This window comes from Apteryx rowi, unplaced genomic scaffold (assembly GCF_003343035.1).
Source record: "Apteryx rowi isolate R43461 unplaced genomic scaffold, aptRow1 scaffold_17, whole genome shotgun sequence".
Taxonomy (NCBI): Eukaryota; Metazoa; Chordata; class Aves; order Apterygiformes; family Apterygidae; genus Apteryx; species Apteryx rowi.
Window position 1 is genome coordinate 3,089,086 of NW_020447974.1, and position 12,923 is coordinate 3,102,008.

At 35.7% G+C, this 12,923-nt stretch overlaps 1 protein-coding gene across 4 annotated transcripts in view; it reads left to right on the forward strand.

Annotated features, from left to right (window-relative positions):
- Positions 1-12,923, forward strand: part of TRPM7 (transient receptor potential cation channel subfamily M member 7) — a 47,015-nt gene that overhangs the window by 16,011 nt on the left and 18,081 nt on the right. For all 4 annotated transcript variants that reach the window (XR_003252613.1, XM_026060562.1, XM_026060560.1 and 1 more), the window contains 14 exons: positions 843-896; positions 1,438-1,578; positions 2,186-2,320; positions 2,915-3,195; positions 3,698-3,926; positions 5,115-5,270; positions 5,442-5,585; positions 6,197-6,325; positions 7,257-7,541; positions 8,882-9,056; positions 9,623-9,755; positions 10,546-10,730; positions 11,434-11,566; positions 12,052-12,767. Coding sequence is in view for 3 of the 4 variants with exons in the window: in XM_026060562.1 (XP_025916347.1) it covers positions 843-896; positions 1,438-1,578; positions 2,186-2,320; positions 2,915-3,195; positions 3,698-3,926; positions 5,115-5,270; positions 5,442-5,585; positions 6,197-6,325; positions 7,257-7,541; positions 8,882-9,056; positions 9,623-9,755; positions 10,546-10,730; positions 11,434-11,566; positions 12,052-12,767 (2,896 nt within the window). In the remaining variant the exon portion in view is untranslated. The remainder of the gene's footprint in view (positions 1-842; positions 897-1,437; positions 1,579-2,185; positions 2,321-2,914; positions 3,196-3,697; positions 3,927-5,114; positions 5,271-5,441; positions 5,586-6,196; positions 6,326-7,256; positions 7,542-8,881; positions 9,057-9,622; positions 9,756-10,545; positions 10,731-11,433; positions 11,567-12,051; positions 12,768-12,923) is intronic.

The window sequence follows — 12,923 nt, forward strand, 5'->3', positions numbered from 1 at the left end:
AGGTAACTTTTGTATAACATTAAGTATTTACCAAAAAACAAAAAAAACCTTTTTGTCAAAAACTAACCATGAGTAGTGAATAGTATATAAATATGTTTTAGGCTTGCATTAACACTCTCATTATCTGGTTATGACAAGAAAAGCCTTGAAATCAATTTGTTAATAAACTTGTATATAGGAGACCACATGATCAGACTTTTAAATTAATGTTTTACGGTGTTGCTTTTTTTTTTTTTTTTTTTTTCCCCTTCACTTGATGTGCTTTTTTTAATCAAGATCTGTATTGGTGCCAGGGTAACCATATGTCTAAAAGTATAGCAGTTCCTGCCTTCACAGGAAATCGGAAAAAGAAGAAAAATCATCTTTGGTAAAAAGTGGGAATGTTCAGATTACAAATTTAAAAAGTAAGGGAGCTTTTACTGTGGATCCTTCAATTCTCTAAACACGAATATCAGTGTGTGTGTGTTCCTGTAACTTAAAATGGCTATTTGTTAAAACTTGTTTGTATAATTTTTATAACAAACAATATGCATATTGTTGCTGTTTGCATTCTGTTTTTTTTTTCCTTTGTGGACAAATTATAGGTGGGTTAATTATGTCTCAAATCAGAAGTACCATCAAAGTTGTAAAATGAAACAATAAGGAAATACTCTGTACTTAATATTACAATTTGAAATATTTGCCTTTAATGGTTACTACTTGTTTTTAAAAACTAGGATTTTTTTTTGAGTCAACATGTGATAATACTGGGGGACTTCTATTGTAATCTTCTCATGTTGTCTTTGCACTTCTAATTTCTCACTCCAACGTTTTTTTTTCCCCCCCCCTTCTGTTTTATAAAGAAACAAGGCCCAACTAACCCAACTCTCTTTCATCTTGTTCGGGATGTCAAACAGGTATGCTGTAAATGTAAAAATCTGTCAAATAGCCGTATTAGGTTGGTGGTGGTGTGTGGGTGTTTTTTTTTGTTTTTTTATGTCTCTCATTTGTCAATTTAATCTTGGAGTTATTAATTAGGTTTGATTGAAGCAATAAGCTACCTCTCTGCAGTCATACTGTTATTTCCAAGATTTGCAGTTGCATGCCTAGCGCCTCATTGCCAGACAGATGTGCACTAAACCTGATGAGTGTTGTCTTTTTTCCTCTTGCTTCTGATTGTTTTGCTTTTTGAGGGGTTGGAAGCTGATATGCACAGGTGGAGTCATTTTGGCTGTTAAACAAAAAACCCCACAGCAGAACAAACGTACATCCTGCTAGGGAAGATCATACAGAAAAAAAACTACAACCATGTCTCCTTTGAAACTACTAAATATTGAGCCATGTAGATAGGTTTTTATCATGAAAGGCTTAATTATGATGTAACATGTAGAAACATTCTAAGCAAGATTAAATTAAGATTATAATTTGCAAAACTAAAAGTACCTTTTGTATTTCTAGGGAAATCTTCCTCCAGGATATAAAATCAACCTGATTGATGTGGGGCTGGTTATTGAATATTTGATGGGAGGAACCTATAGATGCACCTATACAAGAAAACGCTTTAGAGCTATATACAATAGTCTCAGCGGGAACAATCGGGTATGTGGCAGTTGGATAATAAGACAAACTGCTTCATATGTTCATGACTAAAAAATAGATTTTTATATATATATATATATATATATATACACACACATATTTTGAAAAAGACGAGCCATATTATTTTGTTCTTTTTTTCGGTGGACTGGTTCTTTTAAGACAATTGTAATGCCTATGAAGGCATCTAGGAGCTGTTTTAGGGTTGAGGAGAAACAAAAGGGTTTTTTTTAATGCATTTCCTTACTCTATCATCCCAATTACTTTTCTGTTCTTCCCCCTTTTCCTACTTGTAGGGGAAAAATGGGTGCTAAATGTGCTGATTCTCCAGCACTTGGGATGCAGTTATTCCAGCTTCTTGGCAGTTACACTGGTTGCTTTAGTAATATTTTTTTGAATTGTTTTTAATTTGATACTTCTTAAGTGTTTAATGAAAGCTCTAAATGTTGATGTTATATAAATTCATCACAGTTTCAGTGACAAAGTAAGTGTTCAGTTGCTCAGCTAAGCACCTGGCTGTAAACAGTTGATTGTATATTGTCTTGTAGGTAGGTGTTTAAAAAAAAAAAACAAAAAACAAAAAACCAACTTGCTGTTGTTCTTGTTGCAGCGATCTGGGCGAAATCCTTCAAATAATACTCCTCAGATGTGTAAAAGCCATGAGCCTTTTGGTAACAGGGCAGATAAGAAAGAAAAAATGCGACATAATCACTTCATCAAAACAGCACAGCCGTACAAACCAAAGGTACGGACGTGAGAGGGCATGCGGCGGTGTTTCGTTCTTTTTAGGCTCTTAAGAGGGGATAACCTGGATGACATCTGAGTGCCACTGAAATAAATAGTAGCTATTTTAGTGTAAAGCTGAAATTTCAGTCTTGCCTTCATGCTTGTTTATAAACCATCTAGCATGCTTACAGGATTGTGTAAAGAACGTCTTTATATTAGTCTTCCGGATAAACTCTGGTACATTAAGGAGCAAGAGCTTATGCTTGGCACAGTTCTAGCAACGGGGGAACTATATGGTTTTGTAGACAGAGCATGATTTGGCTCTGTTATAGGCAGTCTTGATGACTTTCTTCATTTGTGTGTAGAAATATTAGTTACAGCTTTTCTATTGACCTATAAATCAAAGCAATTCAGTCTCTCAGTTCTTTGAATGATTTAGACTCAATTGAAATTTTGAAAGAAAGTTCTAGCTGCTTCTCAAGTATGTTCAGAAATTCATTTCTGTTTTTATAAATGCATATCGCTTGAGCCATTAGATCATTGTATTTTATTACAGTTTCTATAATGAACAATTCAGAGATTTAAAATGTAACTTTCTGATTTTATTTTAAAGATTGACACTGGTGCAGAAGAGGGAAAAAAGAAAAGAACCAAAGATGAAATAGTAGACATAGATGATCCTGAAACAAGACGTTTTCCGTATCCTCTCAATGAGCTGTTACTTTGGGCAGTGTTAATGAAGAGGCAGAAGATGGCCCTGTTCTTCTGGCAGCATGGGGAGGAATCCATGGCTAAAGCCTTAGTTGCTTGCAAAGTATACCGTTCAATGGCATATGAAGCAAAACAAAGTGACCTTGTTGATGATACTTCAGAAGAATTGAAACAGTATTCCAAGTAAATTACATTTTTTTTATTGTTAAAGATCTGTTCTTGAATTTCCCATAAAAAACAGTAGGCTAGACATGAACAAAACCCTAACTATTCTTTTAGCATACTTGAAGAAAATTGATTTTTTTTTTTGAAAAGGATTCAGTGGCGCTCTAGTAAAAGTTGTGTATTAGATGTTGCCCATTTTACGAACTGTTACAGATCATGACTTATAGTTTAATTAAAATGGCACCGAATGTGCCATTCATTTACTTCTGCGTGACTTTTTCCTTCATAGTATTTTAATAATTGTATGTAGTCTGCATATGTTTTTTTATGGAAGTCACAAATCCACATGCTGTACTTCTGAGTTATAATGCAGTATATCTGCCAGAAAACAGGAGAGGTAATAGTCCACTTGGGCTGCATTATTGAGAATTTGATTGTACAGGAAAATTAAGCTTGAACTCAAGATCATCTGTACACATACTAAGTTTTGATTGCTTTGCTCTTTTTTTTTTCCTTCTAGTGAGTTTGGTCAACTGGCAGTTGAACTGTTAGAGCAGTCCTTCCGGCAAGATGAGACTATGGCAATGAAATTACTCACCTATGAGCTTAAAAATTGGAGTAACTCAACTTGTCTGAAGCTAGCAGTGTCCTCAAGGCTTCGTCCATTTGTAGCTCATACTTGTACACAAATGTTGTTATCAGATATGTGGATGGGAAGGCTGAATATGAGGAAGAATTCATGGTACAAGGTAAGCATCATCATAGTTCATTATTGATGTAAGAAAGGTCAACAGGACATACTTCATTTAGGCCTAAATAGAAGGAAAGCATGTGTTTAAATAGTATAAAGCTTTTATCACTCTAGCTTAAGTTAATAATTCTGTAAAATAGTTCTTCTATAACATAATCAAAACTGGAAATATTTATTGTTAACTGTTCTTTTGATACTCTATTGTCTTTTTAAATAAGGTACAGAAATATAGAAGGCAGAAAACAGGCAAGTAGCCTTTAATCAGAGGCTTAAATAGATCATGTGAATACTAATCCACTACTAAAAATATAGTGGTAAAAAAATTAACAGAAAAAGAAAAACACTGTAAGAATATAGTTTCATGCATTTTGGCTTTTTACAGGCTGCGCTTATGACTTGATGTAGAAAAGCTTTGTATATACTTTATTTTGAAGGAAGAAACTGAGCAAAGGGAGGGTACAGCATGAAACACGGGTAGGCAAATTGGGAGTAGGTTTTCCAATGGTGCCCTGTATGATACAGATCAATTGAACCAAAATGGGGGTTGCATATTTCCTTGAGGTGGTGCACCAAAAACTTATTGCTGCTAGGAATATAATGAAATACAACTTTCCTACAAAATACCAATAAGCATCACTTAACTTGTGACCTACTAAAATCCTCTTTGATAACTGATTCGCCATTTTCTTGCTTGCTTTGTAACAAGCTAATGACAATAAATAGCTTTTACCTGTTTTCTTCATCCTTATCTTAGCCTTCATTTTTCTACCATGAGCTGAAAAACAAGACTCATATATACTTTTAAATCTGCTTTGACAGTACACAGTTCCAGAGTTTCTGGGCAGTAGATTGAAGAGCAGAGTGTAAACAGAACGTCTCTGGATCTTCGGGCTTGGAGTACATTCTCTCTAGTGGCTTTTGATTCTGAAATTTATTGTTTGTTCCCCTTTCCTATATCCTCAGGTCAAGGAATGCTCTCTGTATGTCGTCTTTGCCTCTTAAGTATGTATATAAGTAACAACAACTAATTATTTTTTTCTACTTTTTTTTTTGATCTCACTAACAAGCCAGGGAAATTTGGTTTGTACTTTTACAGGGGATATTCTGTGTATTGGTGTATTCTGTTATTTTGATATAGCTGTGAACTATTTTAAAGGTGTTTGCACTTAGTCTTCATCTTTTCCAGGTGATACTGAGTATTTTACTCCCCCCTGCTATACTGCTGTTGGAATATAAGACCAAGGCTGAAATGTCACATATTCCTCAGTCTCAGGATGCACATCAAATGGCAATGGATGATAGTGAAAACAACTTCCAGGCTGCAGCAGATGAAATACCTATGGTAACACGGCAGGGGGGTGGGGGTGGTGGTGCAGAAATACTAAAGGCAACATTTCTAATTTAAAATAAAGAATAATTACATTTTTAAAACTAAAACAAGACTTAAAATACCCAAACAAATCTCTAAAAGCATGTGTTTCTGTGTGTGACATTAACAACCCTTTCACTTTAGGAGGTGTTTAAAGAAGTGAGAATCTTGGACAGTGCTTCAGAAAAGCATGATATGGAGACACCAGCAAAACCAAAAAGGCTTCCAATTACACAGAAATTTTATGCATTTTATCATGCCCCAATTGTGAAGTTTTGGTTTAATACGGTGAGTTTTATTCTGTGTGAATGTGTTTTTATTTGGAAATCTACTACAGATTTGGGTTTTTTTCTCAACATGTAGCTCTGTGACTTGAATCAGAGTTTAAGCACTATTTTTTTTCTAATATTACCTTACTAAACTGGAAATGAGAAGTACTTAATTCTGAAAAACTGCATACCTGCAGTGCTCAGGTATGTTTTTAAGTTTGTGATGGTTTTGGTAAATATCGATCTTGTAAGGTAATTAAGAAAAAGTATTTAGCCTGAACACTTTTATTTGGCCTGAGCAATTAGTTTCATCAACGTTTAGCAGTAAATCCATCATCATTCATTAAGCTAAAAAATGTTCATGCAAGAAGTGTTCTTGCACAATTTTGTTTAAAATATTGTAATATAAACTCTATAATATTTATTACAGAAAAATAGCTTACTGCTTCTACTTTTCCTCTTAGTAAGAGGAAACGTTTGTGTCTCCATCTAAATAATAACCTTTCTGCTAGGGTAAATGTACTGTAATCATATGTGAAGCTTTTATTTTATACCACATCAAAAGAAGCCATGTACCTCTATAAAGAACACTTATGTAATTTTATGAATAATTTTCCTTGCTGTTTTTAGTTGGCATACTTAGGATTTCTCATGCTTTACACATTTGTGGTCCTTGTGAAAATGGAAGAATTACCATCTGTTCAAGAGTGGATCGTTATTGCTTACATTTTCACATTGGCAATTGAGAAAATTCGTGAGGTATGTCCGTAATAATCTGTGATTCCATGTTTCTTTGTTGGTTACAACAATATGCTTTAAACTGTCTTAATAAACAGGAGAATCTAAGAAACCTTAAGCATCAGAGTACATGATGTAATAGCTTTATTTTAAACTTTGTAAACTGCTGGTTTTGGTACAAAAGGCTTCTTGGGCTTGCTTTTGAATCTTTCCTATTTAAAAGGTGGGGTGTATTTTGGTTTATTTTGGTTTTTGGGTGTCTTCCCCACACACACACACACAAATTTCAAGGAACTGGCAATGGTGCCCTGGTCTGTGTGTGTTTTTTGTTTTTGTTTTTTTGTTTTTCCAGAGCTGATTTTTCTAGCTCTCTGTCTCTGTGACTCTCTGTCTACAAGTTGCGGTGCAATAAACAGCCTTGCTTTTCTGAGGGATGACACTTGCAGATATACCCATTGCTTTCAGTTAAACTCTGCCACTGTGACCAAGATGAAACAAAACCAGAAAGCTTTATCAAGGCAAGACAGCTATCGCAGCTACAACCGTGCTGACAAGCAAAAGACTTCTTTCAAAAGTCCTAGAAGAATCTTTTAAATGGAAGAGCTAATCCATTAACCTGGTACCCCAGGTCCAACTGAAGGACAGAAACTAGAGCTCACTTTTGTAACAGTAACTGTATCCAAAAAAAAAAAAAAAGTAGCAAACGGAATAAAAACAATTCCTTTATACGTTGTTCAGGCAGATGGGAACATAATACATCCTCCTTCTAGTTGGGAAGCTGATGCAGTGCACTGTTTTTTTGGATTCCTCAGTTTTAACATGTGAACAGTGATGCATTTGAGTAGATATTTTATTTTTGCAAGTATAAAAATTTATACTAATTCACATGTTTTAGTGTTCTATGTGCAATAAGTGTGAGGAGACCTGACTCTTAAAATTATTTTTTCTGCAGATCTTTATGTCAGAGGCTGGGAAGATTAATCAGAAGATTAAAGTGTGGTTTAGCGATTACTTCAATATCAGTGACACAGTTGCCATTGTCACTTTCTTCATTGGGTTTGCATTGAGATTTGGAGCAAAGGGGAACTTTGGTGAAAACACTTACAAAGAGAATTATGTTTTTATTGCTGGAAGAATAACATACTGTCTCAATATAATTTTTTGGTATGTGCGATTACTGGATTTTCTAGCTGTAAATCAGCAGGCTGGCCCTTATGTTATGATGATTGGGAAAATGGTAAGTACTTATTCTGGGATTTTTTTTTTTCCTACTGAAATACCTTGCTGCCTCTATTGATAACTTTTATCATTTAAATTTAGAAAAAGTTTGCTTATCCTGGTGTAATATGTTGTCAACTCAAAGTGTGCAGATGTAGCTAGCTGGGATAGAACTTAATGTGTTTCAATACAAGTACTGATTAGAAAGTTTCCTTTGTTTTACTTGCTATTCCTAAGCCAAAGATGTTGCCCTCTGGCTCATTGCTCTTCCGATATCAAAAAACATTTGAATTTGTTTTAACTTTAAACAAATTATTTCCATTCATTGTTAGCGAGCAGCCCTAAAATTTTTTTAGGTAGCTTTTCATAATTTTTTTAAAGTTGGCAGCTGCAGGGATACACTCATAGCTTCCTCTGCGTTGCCGTGTAGTTCTGGAATTTTCTTTCTTCCAACCTGGTGGGCTGTTTAACGGGTTATTTTATATCCGGCATTGAGGGGTACTGTAAGCGTGTTCATAACTAACCGTACATCACGGTTATGTTTTGTAATGTGAAAGCACCTTTCCCAGCAAGCAATTGATAAGCGACGGTTTCAAAGCCGTCTCGGAGACCCCTGTTTATTGAAGAGCTCAGTAAGTCCCTCTTCTGTAATAAGGCGAAGTGAATGCTGGGGGTTACGTGCGCTGCTCTCGGCAGGAGCCCTGCTAGGGAGGAGGCAGAATTCTGCGGTGACACTGACGGACCAACAGGCGAAAGAGTAGTCGCAGTAGGAATGAAAAGCGTGGGGGGGAGGGTTGTAAGGTTTAAGAACTGTGTGTGTGCGTGGGGTGGTGGTGTGTGGGGGTTTTTTGGGTTTTTCCCCCCCCCCCCCATAAAATGGTTCTTACAGAGTTGAACCCTGTTGTTCCTTAAAAGGAGGGGTTCCAGTTACGTGTTTTTTCTCTTTGGTTTGTTGCCGGAGGCATAGGTGCTGTTTCTTAGTCCAAACTCAACCCTTGGAAAACTGCACCTGTATTTTGTACAGCTGTTCAAAAAAAATATAGGAAGGGATATTTCTCTTGCTTTATCAGCCGCTACTCTTCCACATGAGTATTTAAGTATTGTGAAGAAAATCTGTCAATTACCTTTTGGCCAAGAGCAGTAAATGTGCCGTAAGCAAGGAGACAAGAAAACAAATTTTCTCACAGTGTTTAGTTGACAAATTTTCTGACTGACGTATAAAATGCTTTAGACTCTTTTCATTAGAAAATATACAGAACTCATCAAGCTCACACTGTAACTGTAAAGACTTTTAAACTTGTGAAATTGTAATTATGACCTTGTGGGATTAACTGTGTGTTGTGTTTTGTTTGTTCATAGGTGGCCAACATGTTTTACATTGTGGTGATTATGGCACTTGTACTGCTTAGTTTTGGTGTTCCTAGGAAGGCAATATTGTATCCTAATGAAGCACCATCTTGGACTCTTGCTAGAGATATTGTGTTTCATCCATACTGGATGATTTTTGGTGAAGTGTATGCATATGAAATTGATGGTAAGACACTGCAGTTTTGAATTAAATAATGAAAGACTTTTTCTGATGAGATCTTCTGAAGCTCTTATGAAATTTTCATTTTATGAAATGAAATGCCTTGTATTGTTGACATATTGATTCAGGTCATTGGATTATCTCCTCTTTGTGAGCTTCACCTGTATAAGTTCTTGACCTGACATCTGTTATTCTCACTTTTTCATTTTCCTGTATAAAGCTTGAATGGCTTAGAAAACTCTACTTAATCAGAATTTCTCATAAGGCTATTCCCAGCCATACTTCGGAATTTTTTTCACACAGCTATCATGACAAAATTTTGGCTAGGTGTGTGTGGGGGGGGGGGCGCAACATGTTATCAGATTAATACCATAGTATAATAATACTGTGGTATTAATCAAACTTTGTCTACCATATTGCTAATATGTGGGGATTTTTTGAATTGCAGAGCAGTGCATGATGGTTATAAGTGGTCTTTTTTTTGCCTATATTTTCATATAGGCGTTTTTCTTCTGTCATAGCTGAGTGCTAAAAGCTGTACCTATTTTCTGTGTCATTTTTTCCCAAAACAGTGTGTGCAAAAAATGCTGATGCACAAGTTGCTCCTCTCTGTGGGGCAGGAACATGGTTGACCCCATTTCTTCAAGCTGTCTACCTCTTTGTACAGTACATTATTATGGTTAATCTACTTATTGCATTTTTCAAGTAAGTGTATGGATAATTGATAATTGTTAATTTTTGCTAATCCTTTGATAAGTTTATATCTGACTTTAATAAGATGACTGGAAATCACATATCCTGGGGGCAGTTCAAAGCAATCCCATTTGTTAGCAGCATTTTCAGGCTCTAAGGCTGGTCTTTAATTCCCCCTCACTGCAAGCCCATGACCAAGGAGGGAAGGTTTGTGATGTGACTGGTATGTGTCACATCTATGAGACTAGGGAAACGAGAAGTTTAAGAGAATTTAAAAGCATTTTGAACCTTATTAGTCAGAAAACAAACTAAATTGCTTCTGGATCTGTATATTGACTCTTGCTTATGAGTTCATCTAGGAATTTCTCCTTTGGCTGAGTTCAACTGTAGAGTAAATTAGTCTTCTGCAATTCTCTGCAAGCATTTGTTTTTTGGGAATAAGCGGTTCACTGATACCGAAGACTGGCAGACTGCAGAATTAATGTGGGCCAATACAAAAATCGGTTTAGTTAAAACTAATTTTGGGGGTTTGGGGGCAAATTTGAAATTTGATCTCATGATAGGGTCACTTATTTCTGAGAAAAGGTACTGAGGTGATATTAGTTGAGAGAAGTTCATAACTCTCCTAGCTTTAGAGCATAGTCTTTTCTTGAATGTGTTTAGTTTCCACTATAATCATTTATCCGGTAAAAGATAAGTATGTGCTTTTCTTTCTTACTTTTAACTATCTTCAGAAATCAATTTAGTTATCGAAGTGTAAAATACTTGATGTGTTAAAATGCTTCTTTTTGTTCCCTTTCAGCAATGTGTATTTACAAGTAAAGGCAATTTCAAACATTGTGTGGAAGTATCAACGCTATCATTTCATTATGGCCTACCATGAAAAACCTGTTCTTCCTCCACCACTTATTATTCTTAGCCACATGGCTTCCCTGTTTTGTTGTATATGTAAAAGAAGAAAGAAAGACAAGACTTCAGATGGGCCAAGTATGAACAGTTCTTATCCAAAAAATTGTTATAACTTTTTTTATGCAATTAAAGCAAGCTGTCAGAAAAGTGCTAACTTCAAGTTTATAAATATATTACTATCAGCGCAGTGGAGAAGTAGGTTTTAGTATTCGGTATTTTTAATTTTGCATAGCACTTTAATTCTCTTCAGAGTTCTAAGGTGTTTTTACAAGGGGGATAGTACATGGCTCTTAAAAAATCTCTGGTAAGACTAATTTTCATCAAAAATAAATAATAAAAAAACTTATCAAAAGACCGAGTTTCCTGTTAGTGCTAATGGGGGAAGTCCATCAGTCCCCCTCCCCCAAAAACACTTGGTCTTTATTTAAAACCCTTTGAAAATTCAAAAAGAAAAAAAATTGTTTCACAAATAATAAAATCCAGCTAAGGAATCTAGACTCTTCCACACTCTTCCACAATAATACAAGTGAAAAAGAGTATCAGAGGGGCATAAGGAATGATAGCATTGTGCACAGATCATCTCAGAATTAGTATTTTTATTTGAAGTGAAATCTTTGATCTTGGGCTTCTGTTTTAGCAAGGAGAGGAAGGGACATAGGAGGCATTAGGTGTGTTTTGTTTTGCTTTAACACCTTTTGTAAAGTTATGGCTATTAATTTTCATCACCTCTACTACCTTACTATATATGCATCTCTTGAACTGTTGTTTTTTCTCTCTTTAGAACTCTTCCTGACAGAAGAAGATCAAAAGAAACTTCATGATTTTGAAGAGTTGTGTGTTGAGATGTATTTCAATGAAAAGGATGATAAATTCCATTCTGGAAGTGAGGAGAGGATTCGAGTCACTTTTGAACGGTAGAATATTTATAAATAAAACTCATGAACGGAGAAGCTTATGGGGGGGGGTAAGTGTGCTTTCAGGGAGGTAAAAATACAGCTCAAGAAACTACTCAAACCAAGTACTAGTGCAAACTTTATATGATGCCTTTCCATTGCTATGCGAAGTTAATAATGTGATTTATATATTTATGTATTCTGCAGAATAGATTTGCCAGCACTCAGTAAGTTGAGGCAATGGTATAATTTAGTTGTTCATGAAATTTTTATAAAATAATACATCTGAAAGTGCCGTAGACCCTTTATTGATGTGTATGTTAGTTTTCTGGTTGAAAAGAGCATACAAATATTGTGTTACAAAACAGTACAACACTCTTATACCATCTTACCAGTTTCAGAGATTTTTTTTTCCCCTTAGATGGGCAAAAAGGTTGCAATGATGTTTCTTTTGCATATTGAGAAAGCTCTTCATAGCTCCTTCATATTTTGATTTTTTTTCTTAGGGTGGAACAAATGTGCATTCAGATAAAGGAGGTTGGTGATCGTGTCAACTATATAAAACGGTCATTGCAGTCTTTAGATTCACAGATTGGCCACCTACAGGATCTGTCTGCTCTAACTGTGGACACTCTGAAAACACTGACTGCACAGAAAGCTTCAGAAGCTAGCAAGGTTCATAATGAAATTACACGGGAGTTGAGCATTTCAAAACATTTGGCACAAAACCTCATCGATGATGGCTCTCTAAGATCTTCTGTGTGGAAAAAACACAGCATTGGAAATGTCTTTGGTCCTTTTCCTCAAGGAGGCCTTGAAAGAAGTAATGCTTTACTCTGTAACATTTCTATACGTGATGACAGAGAAGGCCAACATAAGACAATTGGTCAGGAGTTAGCTCCAGTTCCCCGAAGAGAAGAAATAAACTTTCAAGAGGCAGGTTCCTCAGGCAGTGCCTTATTTCCAAATGCTGTTTCTCCTCCAGAACTTCGCCAACGAATACAGGCTGCAGAGATCTCAAAATCCAATAGTAGAAGTAAAAAATTAGGCAATTCATCCAACAGCATGCCACATGTAACATCTCCAACGGCTAAATTTTTTGTTAGCACACCATCTCGGCCCAGTTGCAAAAGTCAGCTGGATTCTTCAGTAAAGCATGAAGAGACTGTTTGCTCTAAGGCTACAGAAGGAGATAATAATGTAGAATTTGGTGCGTTTGTGGGTAAGTATAATAAAGTAGATTCTGAATGTCCTGAAGTCATTATTAGCTGCTCTTATCCTCTTGCTTCTGGCTCTGCTTGCCTTGCTTTCACCCAACCTTGTGTTGAAAATGGAGGATACGTTAATTGTGGTTTTATTCATGATGAGAGTGACACTA